General features: G+C 36.7%; 1 protein-coding gene across 1 annotated transcript; it reads right to left on the bottom strand.

Moving 5' to 3' along the window:
- Positions 1-3,137: 3,137 nt before the first annotated feature.
- LOC111575610 (low affinity immunoglobulin gamma Fc region receptor II-like) lies at positions 3,138-12,438 on the bottom strand. The gene is made up of 6 exons (XM_023280842.3): positions 12,396-12,438; positions 11,484-11,747; positions 10,695-10,940; positions 9,357-9,467; positions 6,479-6,550; positions 3,138-5,008 (listed from the first exon to the last, which is right to left on the bottom strand). The coding sequence occupies exons 1-6, from the start codon at positions 12,424-12,426 to the stop codon at positions 4,956-4,958; spliced, it is 777 nt and encodes a 258-aa protein (XP_023136610.2). The 5' UTR covers positions 12,427-12,438; the 3' UTR covers positions 3,138-4,955.
- Between the last annotated feature and the right edge of the window lie 3,916 nt (positions 12,439-16,354).

Here is a 16,354-nt window from a genome sequence, read left to right as displayed (position 1 = left end):
CTTAATTAAAAACTAATTAGATTTGATGAGAAACTGAGCATTTTCATAGACGACAGTGTTATTTATAATCCTAATTTAATTATACACCTATATTATGTGAATCAGTAAGTAGGGTCAATGAAAAGTAGTTCTTTTATCGTGTAAATCATTACATGTTGATTTCAGTGCATGCTTAGAGGATGCACAGTTAAACTATTAAAGGATTTTGGGTACCAGAGTGACAGAAACTGAAAAAAAAAAGTCATGTAAATAAAAACTGCTACAGTTTCTCACTGGACTATTTCACATTGTGGTTTTGGTCCATTGAGTCCACCTGCAGACAGATGCAGTCAATGACCAGCTGGTAAACACAGTTTAGCCTTCAGCCACAAAAAAGGCACATTTTTCAACAATTAACTGAAATCAAAAGAGAGCTTAAAGGAGTGTTAATGCTGGTGTTAGATTTATCAGTGGACGTGACTAATGACTGGTGGTGTTGCTCTTTTTCTACAGAGTGAACAGACTAAATAAAAATAAAAACTCAGCAGGCAGATGGTCTTTTTTCTGGCTTTTTTTCTGAAAACTTAATGATTGTATTTCTACTCTTCCAGTTATAAAATCTCTGTAACGGCTGAGGACAAACTCAGAACAATCAAGTTAACCTACAACCTCATCAGGTGTGGTTTTAAAGCTCAATGATTAGATAACGTCACAACACAAACACACCTTTGACTACTGACTGTACAGTGCCTATAAATAGCATTCACCCACATCCCCTTTATTGCTTTTCAACATAGAATCAAGGTCACCTTAATTTAGCTTCTTTTTAAACAGTAATTTACAAAATAAAACACTCTTTCATGCCAAAGTGAGAACAAATTTCTCCAAAGTACTGTTAAATAATGAAAAATGTAAAACATAAAACAAGTGGTTTCACAAGTTTTCCATCCTCATTAAAGTGACTCACCTAATTTAACACAGGTGCAGCCAGTTGGTTCTAGACCTGAAATAATTAGATCATCTGAGTGCAGTGAATGTGTCTCAGTTACTGTAGTATAAAGACTCTTGTATTTCTGGAAGGTGCAGATAATGGTGAATCAGTATTTCTGGATAGAACTACACCATGAAGACAAAAGAACACTGCAAGAAACTCTGTGAACATGTTATTAATAAGGATAAGTCAGAGAACAGACACAAGAGAAGGACAATTAAACTCATCATTAAACATAGAAGTAAAATGTCACCAAGACACCTATGATTCCTCTGAAGGAAGTACAAGCTTCACGGGCTGAGATGGGAGAGACTCTAAATAAAACACCTGTTAACTGATCTTCACCTGTCAAAGCTTTACAGTAGAGTGACAAAGAGAAAAAAAGCTTATTAAACCTGGGCTAGAGTTCATCAAAAGACGTGAGCGACTCTGAAGTCAACTGAAAGTTTTGTTGGCTGATGAGACCAAGATTGAGCTTTTTGTCGATCAGACTCGATGCTATGTTGATGATATGTAATACTGCAGATCATCACAAACACACCATCTCCACTGTGAAGCATGGTGGTGGTAGCATCATGATGCTAGGATGCTTCTCAGCAGCAGGCCCTGGAATGCTTGTAAAGTTAGAGGGTAAAATAAATGCAGAAAAGTCCAGAGAATATCCTGGAGGACAACCTGATGTTGTCTGTAAGAGAACTGAGAGTTGAGAGAAGATTTGTTTCCCACAAAGTTAGTGAGCTGAAGCAAACAACCAGAGCTACACAGAAACGGTTTAAAGACAATAAGAGGAATCTTCTGGAGGCTGAGTCAGAGCCCAGACCTCAATCCAGCTGAGAGTTTGTGGCTGGACTTGAAAGGAGATGTTAACTCATGATCCCTGCATAAATTTTCCTTTTTGCAAAGAGCATTGAGGTAAAACTGCAACATTCATGTTCAGGCTGATTGAGACCAACACAGGATCAAAGCTGCAGCCAAAGGTTCATCAACTACATACTGACTAAAAGGACACCTTAAAGTGCAGCTTTATTTCAATGATCCAAGGCCCCAGACAACAAGAAGAAGACAAGAACTGTTATCTGTTTTCATGCTGGATGGTGACATGTTGGTTTGGGCTGTAGGCAGGCACATGAAGGTTGCATCTTTGTCATTTCAGAAATCACCTTGTACAGCTCTGGGTGTTCCAGAAAATATGATCCTGTTGTAAAAAAGTCCACTACCTTGTCCAAACCCTCCAGGAAGACGGAACAACATTCCACCAGCAGCAACAGGACCTCTGAACACATTCTGTAAATCATTACGTCTTTAGTTACTCTCAGAGTAGGCTGGTATCATGAGAAGGGAATTCCCTCCCAGTGAGATCAGGCAGAGAGAAATGAGGAAATACCTGTTTGAGCTGCAAATGAAGTCATGGACAATCTTAGACACACAAATTCCATGCAGTATAAATAGAAACATCCTTTAATGTTTCTGTCACGTGAAATGAATCACTTGGAGCAACATATTCCCAGTGAATCATAACACAGTTTATAGTGTCAATATTGGCACAGATTAAACCATGAAACTCTATTTTGATTAGTAGTGTAATATTATCCCGGTTTCACTTCTGACCTATTTTGCTGCTGTGTGAGTGTTATCCATCATAACAGTCAGTAAAATTCCTTTTCTGTTAATGATAAACTTTCTGTTGGTGTTTTTCAGCACAAACACAATTGTTTCTATTCAGAAAACATTAAACACTAAAGCAGCATCTGAGACATTGAGGCAAATTCTTTCTGAAGATATGAAAGTATCATTTTAATGTCTGTACAGAAATTCAAAGTTCAACTTTCAGAACACAGAGTCCAGGGAGAGTTTGTGTTAAGTTTTTGCATAATTTACTGTCACAAGCATGAGTCGGTGCCAAGTTTCATGTTTTAATTTCTTATTCAGATCAGGTGACTCTAAAAACTCCATAAATGTGACTTGAACCACAGAGAAAAGCTGCTGAAACCGACACCAAAGCTCTCGTTTGTTATAATTAGAAAATGAAACAGAGACTTCAGGGTCTGATTCCACCACAAGCATGTTTCCATGTTGGCTGAGTGGTTCAAGTTTGATTGTAGTGCAGATGTTCGGAGCTGAAACTGTGATCTGTTCACACAAAGAAAACCTGCACAGAGACAGAAAATGACGACAAAGACGTAAAGTTTATGGAAGGAGAAGCAAAAAAAAATGTAACAAAATCACTCTGAGGGTATGAAACCTCATTACAGAGTTGAGTGTCACAAAATACTTTTAAAGAAATAGAAAACATCCAAAAAAAGCAAAAATGTATTTAAAAAAATGACCATATGGAGTGAAAATTACTACAAGACACATAATCACAGGTAAGAGACACAAGACAGCTGCAAATACAGACAGTAAACAGATGTAAAACAACATGACAGTTTGAGTTTGGAGGAATGAAAACACTCTACAGACTTGAAAAATGACTACAAAGTAACACAAAACAACCACAAAGTGATGACAAAGAATTTCAAAGACACAAAATGCCTTCAAAGAAATGAAACATCACAAAATGACTGTAAAAATGATGAAAAACTGCCAAAGACACAAAAAGCTGACATGGAGGTGCAAAACATCACAAACTGGCTTTGAATGGTTTAAAAACCACTACAGTGCTGCAAAGTGGCCACAAAGTAACACAAAATGTCTCCAAATTAATAAAAAACCAGTGCAGAATGACCACAAAGAGTCAAAATTACTACAAAGAGACAGAAAAACACAGTTAAGAGATACAAGCTGACTACACATATGTGCAAAACAACGTCACAATTAGATTTTTGAGTGATGAAAAGAGTCACAAAAAGATTGGAAACTTGTACAAATTGACAACAAAATAAAGTAGAATGATTTCAAAGGCACAAAATGCCTTCAAATAAAGGCAAAACATCACAAAATGGCTACAAAATGGATGGAAAGTTACCATAAAGAACCAAAATGACTACAAAGGGACAATAAATCACCATTAAGAGACACAAAACAACTATAAAAACAAACTTTATCTACAAAGAAATGCAAAACATCATCACAATTTGATGAATTCCCACTGCAAAGCTGCAGTACTGTTTGTTAATTTATTTATTCATTGCATCTCTTTTTTGTTGTTGTTGTTGTTTTTTTGTTTTGTTTTATTGATAGGCAGTTAGTAGTGGGGAATACAGAACACAGCACCTGACACTCTATAATTCTAATAGCACCACCTGTTAGTTCCTATCCCTGTTCATCCTGTTTAGTCGAATTACCACAAAGTGACGCAAAAACGCTAATAAGAGACAAGACAATTACAAATACAGACAGTACCTACAAACAGATGAAAAACAGCATGACAATTAGACTTTGGAGGGATGGGAAACCACTACAGATATGCAAAATGACCACAAAGTAACGCAAAATGTCTACACATAAACGCAAAACACAATAAACTTCTACAAAAGACACAACAGCTTGGAATAGAGATACTAAACAATATCACACCTTCATTTTAAATAGAAGAAAATCCACCACAGAGTTGCAAAATGATCCCACAGTAGCACAAAGTAGCTACACATTAATGCAGAACATCACAAAATGACTAGAAAACAGGTGAACAATTACAACAAAATGACGACAAAGAGACACAACATCACTATTCAAAGAGACACAGAGACAAGACGATAAAATACAATACAAACGGCTAAAAAGGGATAAAAAATGACCACAAAGATACAAAATATCACAAATCAATAAGAAACAAATAGAAACTGACCACAAACAGATGTAAAATAACAACAAAGAGACACAATTCTCCTTCAAGTAGACTGATTTGTATAAATATTAAAAGCTCAAGAAATTCTGGACAAATTTCTGCCTGAATTCTGATGAAAATAAAATAAATTCTGTTCGGTTTCCTATAAAATCTTCTGTTCACTCTAGAATATTCCAATCTTTCAGCTCTTGTTTCCCATCAGATGGCTTCCAGGTTCAGTGTTGAATAAAACGTCGGCCCAGAGTCCAAATCTGAGGAGGACGGACAAATATTAACCTCAGGATTCATCACTGGGGTGTATGTTTGAATAAATACATAAAAACTGCATCACAAGTTCTGTTAAACTCAACCGAATGAGCTTTACTGGCATTAATAAGGACAATAAACAACAGAGAAGAATTCTAGGTTTTTCCCTTCAGGCCTGATATGCAGATTCAAATATGATACTGATTCACAGTCCTGAATAAATGAAATGTGGTGTTTAAGGAGATTTCTGTGCACATGATCCATTGCCCCAGAACAAAATGGAAATTTAAACATTCATTAGAACCACGAACTGTACCTTCGCTATCATTTTAATGTTTTAAAAACACACTAGGGGTTATTTTTAGCAGCAGATTAAACAGAGTATGTGAGATTTTTAAATAAACTCCAAAATGAGTTAATACTAATTGGAAAAAATGTCATTGTCATTGCAACTGTGTGGTTTAACTGATGTGTTTAAAAAGACTAAACAGGAGTTTCACAGACAAAAATCAGGCTTTCTGAATATTTTTCAGTGGGATTTTATTCTGCTTTTATTATAGTCATTTGGAGGGGAAACTGTGCTATTTATCTCTGATTTTCAGTGTTCTTCACTCTAAAAAATAAGTCTAATGACCAGATTCCAAGATAAAAATTCTAGGATTAAAAAACAGAAAACATTATTTTGATGGGTTGTATTGACATAAAAATGCTGTTAATGCTATTTTTTGCATTAGTTGATATAAAACTATAAACTCAAGTTGCTGTATCTTAATAAAACTACAGTTTTCTTCAACTTGAGTTCAGGATTTCCACCCCAACACTGCAGTAACTCAATTTTTTGTTATTTTCCAACCTTAAAACTTTTCATTTGAACTACAGACAGTGTTTAAGAATAGAGACAAATTAAAAGTGTAAGTAGTAAAAGCAGCAATCAAAAGAAAGAAATCAAAAGAAATAAAACTTTTTTTTCTTTTTTATAATTTCTCTCATTATAACTGCGCAGAAAATAGTTCTGAGCTCTTTGTCCTCTTTTGTGGTTGTTTTTTTTCCATAGAGCTGCAGGACTTTCTATTGCAGTGAAAAATGAGCCCAGAGTGAGTAAACATGTGATAACAGCTCAATAAAAACTGAAACAACCAGAATCTGCTGGAGTTCAGAGAGTTTAATGAGCTGTAAAAACTAGAAAATTCTTATCTGACAAAAGTAAAAATAGAAACTCGGTCAATGTAAGAACCAGTGTGACTTTGAGCTGTGCCAAGTGTTTTCAATACTGTAGCCATGGTAACAGCTGGACCAATGAGAGTGCACGCAACTGGGTGAGAAGGCAGGTTTCCAGATAACAATAACGAATATACATGGCCCAACAGGAAGTTACATAACACAGTGGAAGAAGTGAGTCTGTGTGAAGCAAATCTGTTTAATAATCTTAAGTCTGGTTCGGTTTCAGCTTTTAGTTCCAAATCTCACATGATTACCTCTGATCCTGTGAGGTTTTACTGCCGATATGATGCTGACATCAGTGTAGGAGACAGCAGAGTCCACTTTACCTGCAAAAACAAAACTCCTCATTAGGATTTAAAAAGCTAAAAATGGAACAACAGCAACAGAAAACTGCAGCTGAAACAAACGCATAAAAGACTTTAGAATCACTTGTGGTAAGAAGCAAAGTTTTTTATTAGTTAGTTTAAACATGTTGTAAGAAGTTACTGTCAGTTTGTTTAATACTGTAAAAGTAGAAATTATAAAAGTAGAAAACAATGCAAAGTGTTGCTGAAACCATCATTTTCCTTTTGCTTGACCATTTCTGATTTGCTTGAAACTTTGGATATTGAAAATGGTATCTGTTATTTCAGCTTGAATTATCAAATATTTTCTGAGATACAATTTGTTTTAAAATAATACTAATTTTTAAAAAGGCCCATCAACTCACTTTCTGCAGGATTTTTCCACACATTAAAATTTGACGCTGTTTGAATAACAACATCTGAGGAACTATTAAAGATGAAAATAAGATTTTATGTGATCTGAAATTTGAAGAAAAAGAATGACCAATCAGTAATAAAAAGTTCCACCTTTGAGCTCATTTTTTTTTTTACCAATATTGCAGATCATTGGAATTATGACTGTGGAAATATATTATAATATATTATTTAAAAATGTATTTTCTTAATTAAATTTGGAGAATTTTAAAAATCCATGCATCGGTTCCACAACTTATCAAACCTGCTCAATATTTTATATTTTAGTGACGATGTATTTCATATCAAAAGTGTCCTGTATGTTTTGTGTAACCCAGGTAAAAGGAGTCACTCTGTAATAGATTTTGTTGGCTATCAACCAGAAAGCCTGGTCTGTGTTTATTGGACACCGACGCTGTCAGTCCAAGCTCATGAGCCAATGAAAGCACAGCTTTGCCCCGCCCTACACCTGTGCAGCTGAATGCATGCATTTATGATTCAGTCATGCCAAGCCCTGGAAGACTTTCTTGATTTACCTGAATAGGTCAGGGTTTGTTTGGGTTTGTTTTTTTTTTGTTAGACTGGAATCATCAGATGCTAGAAAAGTTAGAAACCCCTGAAAATCCTGGTTCGATGCAGGCCTCAAGCCTGGCTGCATTAATGCTGCTGCTCTGGTAGGAATATACTGTACCAACAGCTCTCTTTTTCCATATTATTCATTTTTTTCCCTTCCATTGAGAATCAGGAAAACTTAGCGGGACTTTGCACTTTGTAACTGTGTGAATAGTTTTGTGAACTTGAACTGTTGAAATTTATTGAATTGTATAATTTAATTACTTTGCAAGACTTTGTCGTATTTTGAAAATTTTTCATTCACTTCATTATTTTTTCTGTTGTCATTGGTTTACATTGAGTGGGGTTTTTTTGTTTGTTTGTTTCAATACAGAAGAAATTTGTGTTTGTTTCGTTAATTTACCTCCAGCTCCATAGCCTTAACTTAAGTAGCCCTGTTCTCTAATTAATGATTCATTTTGTTCTAGTATTGTTTTATATATATGCATATATATATTTACAATTATAATAAATATACATTAAATAGGGCTGCACAGTGGCTCGGTGGTTAGTACTGTCTGCAGCTAGAAGATCCCTGGTTCTTGTCCCAGCCTGGGCTTGGGATCTTTCTGCATGGAGTTTGCATGCATGGATTTTCTCCAGCTTCACCCCACAGTCCAAAAACATGCTGAAGTTAATTGGTGATTCCATATTGTCCATAGGTGTGAATATGAGTGTGATTGTTTGTCTCTAAGTGTAGTCCTGTGATAGACTGGTGACCTGTCCAGGTGTCTCCTACCTTCACCCTAAGTCAGCTGGGATAGACTCCAGCCCCCCATGACCCTAATGACGATTAAGTGGTGTATAAATAACGGATGGATGGATACGTTCAATACTTCATCATATCTGTTATATTTGTTTATTATTGTGACATGCAGACTTCCGCATTACCATTTTTTGTTAATGTGTCAAAGATGGATCTTTTCATGACGAATTCACTATTTTGTCATATTTCAACCAGTCCTAAGGTAATTCTTGGTCATTTAACTGGTTAATGATGCATTAATGTCCCAAAACCAGACAAACATGATTTGTCTGATGACTACAAACCAAAAACCACGTTGTCCCATTTATAAAGAACAGAAACTCTCCAGTGACCTTAAAATATATGAAGAAACGCTGCAATCTCAGGTACGTAGGAGGTGAAACTCCCAGTCTTTCATGCAGAGCTCTTAGAAAAAAATGTAGTCATTGTGAGGATCAAAGTAAACATGTAACAAAGACATGTGACGTTACTGTCTCATTTGTCTGCAATGATTGGAATCTGACCTGTACGTCACAGACAACAAAACCCACGAAACAAGAACAGACACAAGCTTGTACTACTGTGTTTTAACAGACTAACATCTACCAACAACAACGACTGTCCTGGTTTTTCAAATGACAGATAACAATCAGCAAAATTATAGGGGAACAAGCATTAATTTACATGGTAGCTGTAAAAAGCAATTAATAATCATTTAAACTCAAATTTCATTTTTTTTCAATAAAGTTCTGATTGATTTAATTTATTGAAATTGACTTAACTTTTTTCTTCACTTTGACTTCAGGATTTTCATCTGGAAATTGAAAATATCACTGATTGTTGGGGAAAAGCTGATTCCCCAAACTCAGTGTAGTTTGTTGGTTGAACATAATTTCATGAGACGTTGTTGTAACTTGAAAAGATTGATGCAAACTGCTGCATTATTTCGTAGAGTGAGTCACAGTGAACTTTCATTTGAGAGCTTTGGAGCAGCAGGATGCACAATGTCGCTTTTTGTTGACATGAAAACAGCCTGACCTTTGTGGCTTCTCCAGAGGCCGAGCAGCATCAGCGAGATGAGAAAGACGCAGGCGCCCACCACAGGAAGTAGAATGTACACGAGGTGGAAGTCAGGCGATGGAGGACGGCCTGCTTCAAAACAAAATATACCACAAGTTGGCCTAAATGCAAACAAATTAAGACTTTTATCTGTGTGTGGCAGCTGAAGGCTGAATTTCTGCTAGTGTGTTTGAATGGTCCTGTGCAGTGGGTTTGCTTCTTACACTGAAAGAAATCATCGATCGAAGCATTGCCTTTGAAGAAAATCTTTAAAAAGGAAATTAAGTGACTTGTTCAGAGCCTGAAACTGTGCAGACCTTTTTCTAACCTGTAATTAGGTTTTTTTTTTCGTGCACTTTCAAAATGTTTGGTTGGTTGTGGACACATTTGAGTCGTCTCAGTGTTGCAGGTGTTAATGTGTCCTCCGTCTTTCTCAATCGTTAACCGTTTTGAAAATGTGGACCCATCTCAAAATCAATACACAAAAGTCAGATCAGTTAAAGAGACGATGCTCGTCTTTGATGCTGAGCAACAGCCAGCTAGGAAACTAAAAGTTACACAGTCGGCTTTAGAGAACGCAGGTGTCGATGACTAGCTGCAAGTAACCCTCTGATTTATTCCATTTCTGCTTCACAGAGGAGGAATTATCTAAATGTGTGATGAGTGACGAATTACAGATATCTTCTGGTTTGTCAGATATACATGAAGGTATAGATATCTGGCAGCGTAAATACAGCTAATTAAACTGGCGTTGGGAAAATATGTCATTTCAGTTCTGGGTTTTGAAACTGAAGCATGTTTTTCTGATCCCGGCGTATTTTTTAAACTATTTGCAAAGGGAGCATCACGGATTTAATCCATCCAAGGTGCTGTTATTTTTGTGGTCACTAAGAGGTGAAATATGGTCAACTTTGCATCAGTTTTTACCTTGTTGAGAAACTAAAAAAAAACTGGGGAGCCAATAGGACTGGTTCTACTGTCATGTACTAGCATCCATTTAGCTTTGAATCAGTCCTAAATCATGGGGTTAGAAGAACCAAATAGCATATGAAGATGCACAAATTCAGACCCTTAATAGTTCTTAATAGTTAAGCAAAAAAGACAAATTTTGTGGATAAACCATCCTCGGTTTGAGAGGTACAAATTCAGCTAATGCGCTTTCAGGTGGAAAACAGCAAAACTTCACCTGATGCACAGAAATACAGCCAAATACAGAAATATTACATGTGAAACAACTTTAACTGTTTAACTTTGTCTAGATAACTATATTAAAAAATGAAGTTGTTTGAGAAAATCCAACTTAAAGCTGCAGCTCACCTCTGATAGTCAGCCAGCTCTCTGGTGATTCTCCAACTCCAGATATGTTGCACTTGTAGAGTCCTTCGTCAGAATTAGAAACACTTTCGATGGTAAAGTTTCCTGTAGAGCTGCTCCCAATAAGAACCTTGTCTTTGTAGAAATCAGCCGTTAGATTGGAGGAGGTCGTCTCGTTTCTGCAACGAAAAGTCACAGCTTCTCCCTCCATCACTGGAAGAACTGGACTCTCCAGGATCACAGAACCAGCTGGAAGATACACAAGTTTTATCAGCTTCATATCATTTGCATTTGGTGGTTCAAATGTTATTTTAACACCATAAAATGATGTCAAATGTGCCTAAAGTGTGGTGCTTTTTATACTCAACCCCACAACATCACTAGTTTTGAATGATTGTTCTGCAAGTGTAACAGTCATGTCCCACTTTACTAGAACAGTTATTTATGAAACACTGATAGACCACAATGAAAGGCTGAGAAGAGTTTATAGCTGAATGTAGGTGATGGTGCACAGAGAGTAGCACTTTTAACACCAGTTTAGTAACTGTGTAACTCACTGGCAGCATCAACTGATACAAGTCATGTCAAGTCAGTGTAGAATTCATGTTTACATGCAAACTGAAGAGTTCTTATAATCTGATACTTTTTGTGGTGGTTTCACAACGTCCTGCTTTGACTCTGAGATGCAACGTTTTTTATCAGCTTGACCACACATGTTTCACTTCTCAGGATCATGTAGGAACATTTTAATTGAATTATCTGAGGAACAGTTTGGAGTTTGTCGGAACAAACCTGTCACAGTGATGTTGACGGTGTTGCTGCACTCTCCTGCTCCAGATTCACACCAGTAAACTCCACTGTCGAATACGAAAAGGTCATCGATTACGCAGCCAGAGTCATTTATTTTCCTCCAGAATGTGGGACACTTTTGGTTTATTTTTAAGGAAGTGTTCCTCTTAACTGTCCACCCAGAAGAATTTCTCTGCTGCTCACAGCTCAGAGAGATGGACTCCAAGTGGAAAAACTGTGATCTGTCTGGAATAACTCTCAGAGAAGCTGCAAGAGAACGAGAAGTTATTTTTTTCTTGTGAATGTATTTGCAGAAAGGAGCAACCAGGAATCTTGGTGGATGTGCAGTTGCTCAGCAAGTCTTCCTCAGATTTTGTTGTTTCACTACGGATGTGACTGTGAACAAGCAGGTTAGTCTGTTTCAGGCTGCTGTGATGTTATTTTGAGTTTATTTTCTACTTCTGACCACATATCTGAAGCTGTGAACAGCAAAGAACTGACAGCAGCTGCAGAAAGCTATGAGTTGTGGTGCAGTCGATGCACTAAAAGCTTCACATGCTGCCTTTGATCAAACAGTAAACTAACGCTTTCATGATAAAGCTGCATCATCCAGATAACAAATTCAGCCTCGTCTTGGCCTTGTACGATAAGCATCTGGCTGACAAGGAAAACAGACTGTTACTGTGGTGAACTAGTGAATTTGCATTTTGTTTTTGCATATTTACTCAACAGTAACCTGTGAAAAGTCCATCTTTCATGAATGACATCAAGTGATGTAGAAACAACTAACTGCTGATGTTGAATGTAATTTTGGTGTAGCATGATGTAAGAACTAAGAAACAACATAAATCTAAACATTTCTAAACCTGCCCAGATACAGAAAGCAGCAGCCTGCAGTAACATCCTGGTACTCACCCATGACGGCGCACAGTGTTGTTATCTCCATGCTGCTGATGCACAGACTGACTGAGCGGCTGATAAACTGGGGGGCTGCATCACACCTACCATCTGACTGTGTGTCACTGAGGCCACAGCTTCCTGCTGCGACGATAAACTCCAGGTACAAGAAGAGTTTGTTTGTGCAGTGTTTCTTTGTTGTTTTTTTTCCCACACCTCAAATGTCAAAAGACTCTCGATCATTCAATTTCCTTTTGATTTTTAATAAACAGAACACATTTATATGAAAACTTTGTGCATTTCGAAATGTGGGGAGTGAAGTACGAGGTTGGTCCAAATGAAGGGTTACAATTACCAGAGTTTGGCATCCAACCCGATGAGATGGTCTTCTTATTCTAGGATTTAAAAAAAGAAAATTGTAATTTACTTTACTTGAAGCAACTGTGAATGTATATGTACTTTAGAAATTGATCTGGGTTTCTACAGGGTCTTAAAAGTATTACAATTAACATTTTCTTATACTTTCGTAGGAATAAATAGCTGCATCATACTCTCATTGCTTGGTTTGTTGATGATTTTTTGGTATAATTGACTGTTAATGTGTTCCTTTAGGCTCTTTATCATAGGAATTTGAGCGTGTTCTGCTGTGAATCACACAGGAAATGCAAACTACATATCCAACACCTTGCTACTAACAAGCGACAGTTAGCATGTCTCATTTTAACCCTGAGGCCTGTTTCAGACATCTGAACGTCTCGGCTTTATGTTTTACAGATTTACTAGGTCGACTGAGTAACTGCATGCAGTTGCATTACCAGGAAAGCATGAAAAAGCAACAGTACTTCAAGTTGTCTTGAGTTTCTGAACAAGGGTCAAATAGTCAGTAATCTTGCTGTAAAGCTCCAGGAGGACACTGTCTGAAATGTAGTGTTAGAATGTAGGTTGTACTGTGACTCCACAAGCTCCATAAGATTAAAAGAACCTGTGTTTTCTGCATACATGTCAAAAAATATGTTGTTGATTTGCTGTAATACCTGGTTGTTCCCACCAGGTGAAGACTTCTACTGTTTCGGAGGAGGTATTCACCTGGACTATACACAGTTCATGTTGGCAAGCAGAGAGCATTGTGGAAGTTTAACTATCAACAGGCACCATGACAAAGACTTCTATGATGTTTAATGACGTCAGACCAGAGCTCGTGTATCTGATAGTGCTGCTGATTAATAATTTAGAAAACCATAAAATATTTGTAACCTATTGTTCTGCCACAAACTGCGCTCTCCCTTTACAACACCTGAATTGAGACATGAAACAAGAATCGAGTTAAGGTTTTACTGAAGAGTTTAAAAATGTCTGGATCAGCCCTAAACTTTGAGATCATATCAGATTCTATTTAACACTCAAACCAGCAACATTTCAATAAGGCCTAGTACCAGCCCGGGGCTCATTTTTACCTTTGTCTTACGAGCAATGGGCCACCATGACAAAGACTTCTGTGATGCTCAATGACCTTTGACCAGAGCTCATGTTTTTAAGACAACCAGGAACTAAGGCAAACCTTATTGTATCACTGTAGGACACTTTTTGAAATATAGTGTTAGAGTGTACCGAAGCTCCACAAGCTCCAAAAGGTGGAAAGAAACCTGCATTCTCTCAATGCAAGTCAAAAAATGTGTTGTAGTAGTAGTTGTAGTACCTGGTTGTTCCACCAGATTGAGCTTTTTACTGTTTCATACCGTAGCAGTTGTGGGGGTTTAGCTGGGAGCAGGCACCATGACAAAGACTTGACAAGCGATCATATGTTTTGAACAATGTTTCCTCTCACAACTTCAGTCATCTTGTAGTTATACATATGTGACTGGATGTAAACTAAGGAAATGGCTTAGATTGGTGCTGATATGATCTGTTAAAAAAAATGCTATGATTGTTGTTGATCGAGATCCTTTAGGTCAACTCAGGATGTTCATAGTTATAAATGATCACGGACATGGAGACAGGCTGCATCAGGATCGAACAGAAGGTCACTGTTTGGTTTTATTATTTCTATTATTTTTATTAAACATACTGCTGGGTTAATACTGATTTACAAGTTGATTTTATGTGCTAAACTGAAGAATTATACTGATCTGAATTAAAATGATTCAAGCATCTATCCCAGGCCCTGAAGGCTAGAATAACTGAAGATTGAACCAGATCAGACAGAAGGAAATGGAGCTGCTTACACTCATGACCACCAAATAACTACTTATAGGAAATTATCATTCAGTTAGTATCAAGCTAACATGAAGTCTTCTACAGGGGAATAACTGGTGCTTTCACTTTAGGTTTTGTATTTGATATAAAAGGCTGATCACTGTCCAGGCTTGTTCAGACTTGTTTTTAGTATCTATTGCAGTTTGTTTGCTCAGCCTGAGTTATGAGTCATCATTTGTTAAAGGGATTCCCCCTAAATCACGCAGCCTCCACACACTGTGGTCACAAACCTTTGCCTGTGGTCATATCACACTTGGTTAAGGAGTAAATATTTATCTGTCACATGAGCTGTAAAAGCAGAACTCAGAAAACAAACAGAAATACTGCATAAATGCCTACATTTACAATTCATCTATAACAGTGAGCTTCTGTATTTCTTGTTTGGAACCACAAGTTAGTTTAAGGCCTTAGGGTTCTATGTTCCCCTCACAGTGACAGATTTTGTATATTGGACAACTTTAAAATCGTACTTATCTGTGAGTGAATGGAGTAAAATAGGAACATTAATAAACAACCAGCAGCTCTGTTCATGTGCTTGTTTTTCTACCTACAAAGAAAAATTTGATTTAAAAAAACATTTATTTTGGAAAGTTACTCAAGAACCATTTAAATAAGGTTCTTTACCGAATCTCCACAAAGAACTATCTTGAAAATGGTTCCTTAAAGAGCTATTTTTTGCTGAAGTTCTTTGGATTTGTGGTGCCTAAAGGAACCATTTCTTATTTTATTTTTTTTATGTTTTCAGTGTTTTTAATGATTTCCTTTGGAGGTTCTTTAAAGTAGTCTCTTGCTAAAAGGCTCTTTGTAGAAATGAAAAGGGTTCTTTTCTGGCGTCTCTGAGAAGAACCAGTTTTAGTCAACACTTTTATTTTGCTGATTTCTGGTTCACATGCTTTTGCCACTTCCAGATACAAAACAATAAATAATTTCCCTCAATTAATGAATGAACAAATAGAATACTTTTGTATTGTTTTGGTTAATTGAGTTCTTTTCTAGGACTTGTATGAAAATCTGATGATGTTTTAGAGTTTGGTTTATGCAGAAACACAGACATTTTTAAAGTTCATAAACCTAAACCTATTATACTGAATACAGTGATACATAGAGTATCACTGTATTCAGTACCAGCTGGTAAATGATGAACTCCTTTGTTGTCTTTATCTGCCTGTTATCTATAATGTAATCTGTGCCAGTTGTTATTGACCCTTTTATTTCTAACATAAAATCTATGGGACTTCAGGTTTTTTTTCTTTCAGTTCTAGAAAGACGCTTTGTGTTGTACAAAAAGTTATTTACAATTAAGTCTGACTGATTGGTTGCAATGAAACTCTACATTCAAAATTTCCTCAACAGCCCTGTTTCCACCTTTTGGTTATTTCCAGATGTATAAGATGATGTTTGAACTCTTGGCAAGAAAACAAAGAGCTGAAGGGGGGTAAATATGACACAAACAATGTGTTGCACAACTGTTGCAGCATATTACAGCAGAGGAGTGTAAGAAACATGGACTCATTGTTGGCAGGAAAAAATGGCCTTTACAGACTTTAAAATACAAAATACAAAAAAGAGAACCAGCCAATGCATCATTAAAACCTGGAAGGATAGTGGTGAACCATCATCTTCGAGGAACAAATGTGGTCTGATGAGTCCAGATTTACCCTGTTCCAAAGTGATGGGGGCATCAGGGTAAGAAGAGAGGCAGATGAAGTGATGCACTCATCATG

This window comes from Amphiprion ocellaris, chromosome 23, assembly GCF_022539595.1.
Source record: "Amphiprion ocellaris isolate individual 3 ecotype Okinawa chromosome 23, ASM2253959v1, whole genome shotgun sequence".
Taxonomy (NCBI): domain Eukaryota; kingdom Metazoa; phylum Chordata; class Actinopteri; family Pomacentridae; genus Amphiprion; species Amphiprion ocellaris.
This window is presented reverse-complemented; position numbering and strand designations above follow the sequence as displayed.

What these genes read in the sequence shown, in the direction of transcription:
- LOC111575610 (XM_023280842.3), bottom strand. Translation starts at nt 12,426, where the DNA reads ATGGAGATAACAACACTGTGCGCCGTCATGG. An exon ending in CGTCAACATCACTGTGACAG is followed by an intron (nt 10,941 to 11,483) that starts GTTTGTTCCGAC and finishes TGTATCTTCCAG; the next exon opens with CTGGTTCTGTGATCCTGGAG. An exon ending in GAGCTGGCTGACTATCAGAG is followed by an intron (nt 9,468 to 10,694) that starts GTGAGCTGCAGC and finishes GTTTTGAAGCAG; the next exon opens with GCCGTCCTCCATCGCCTGAC.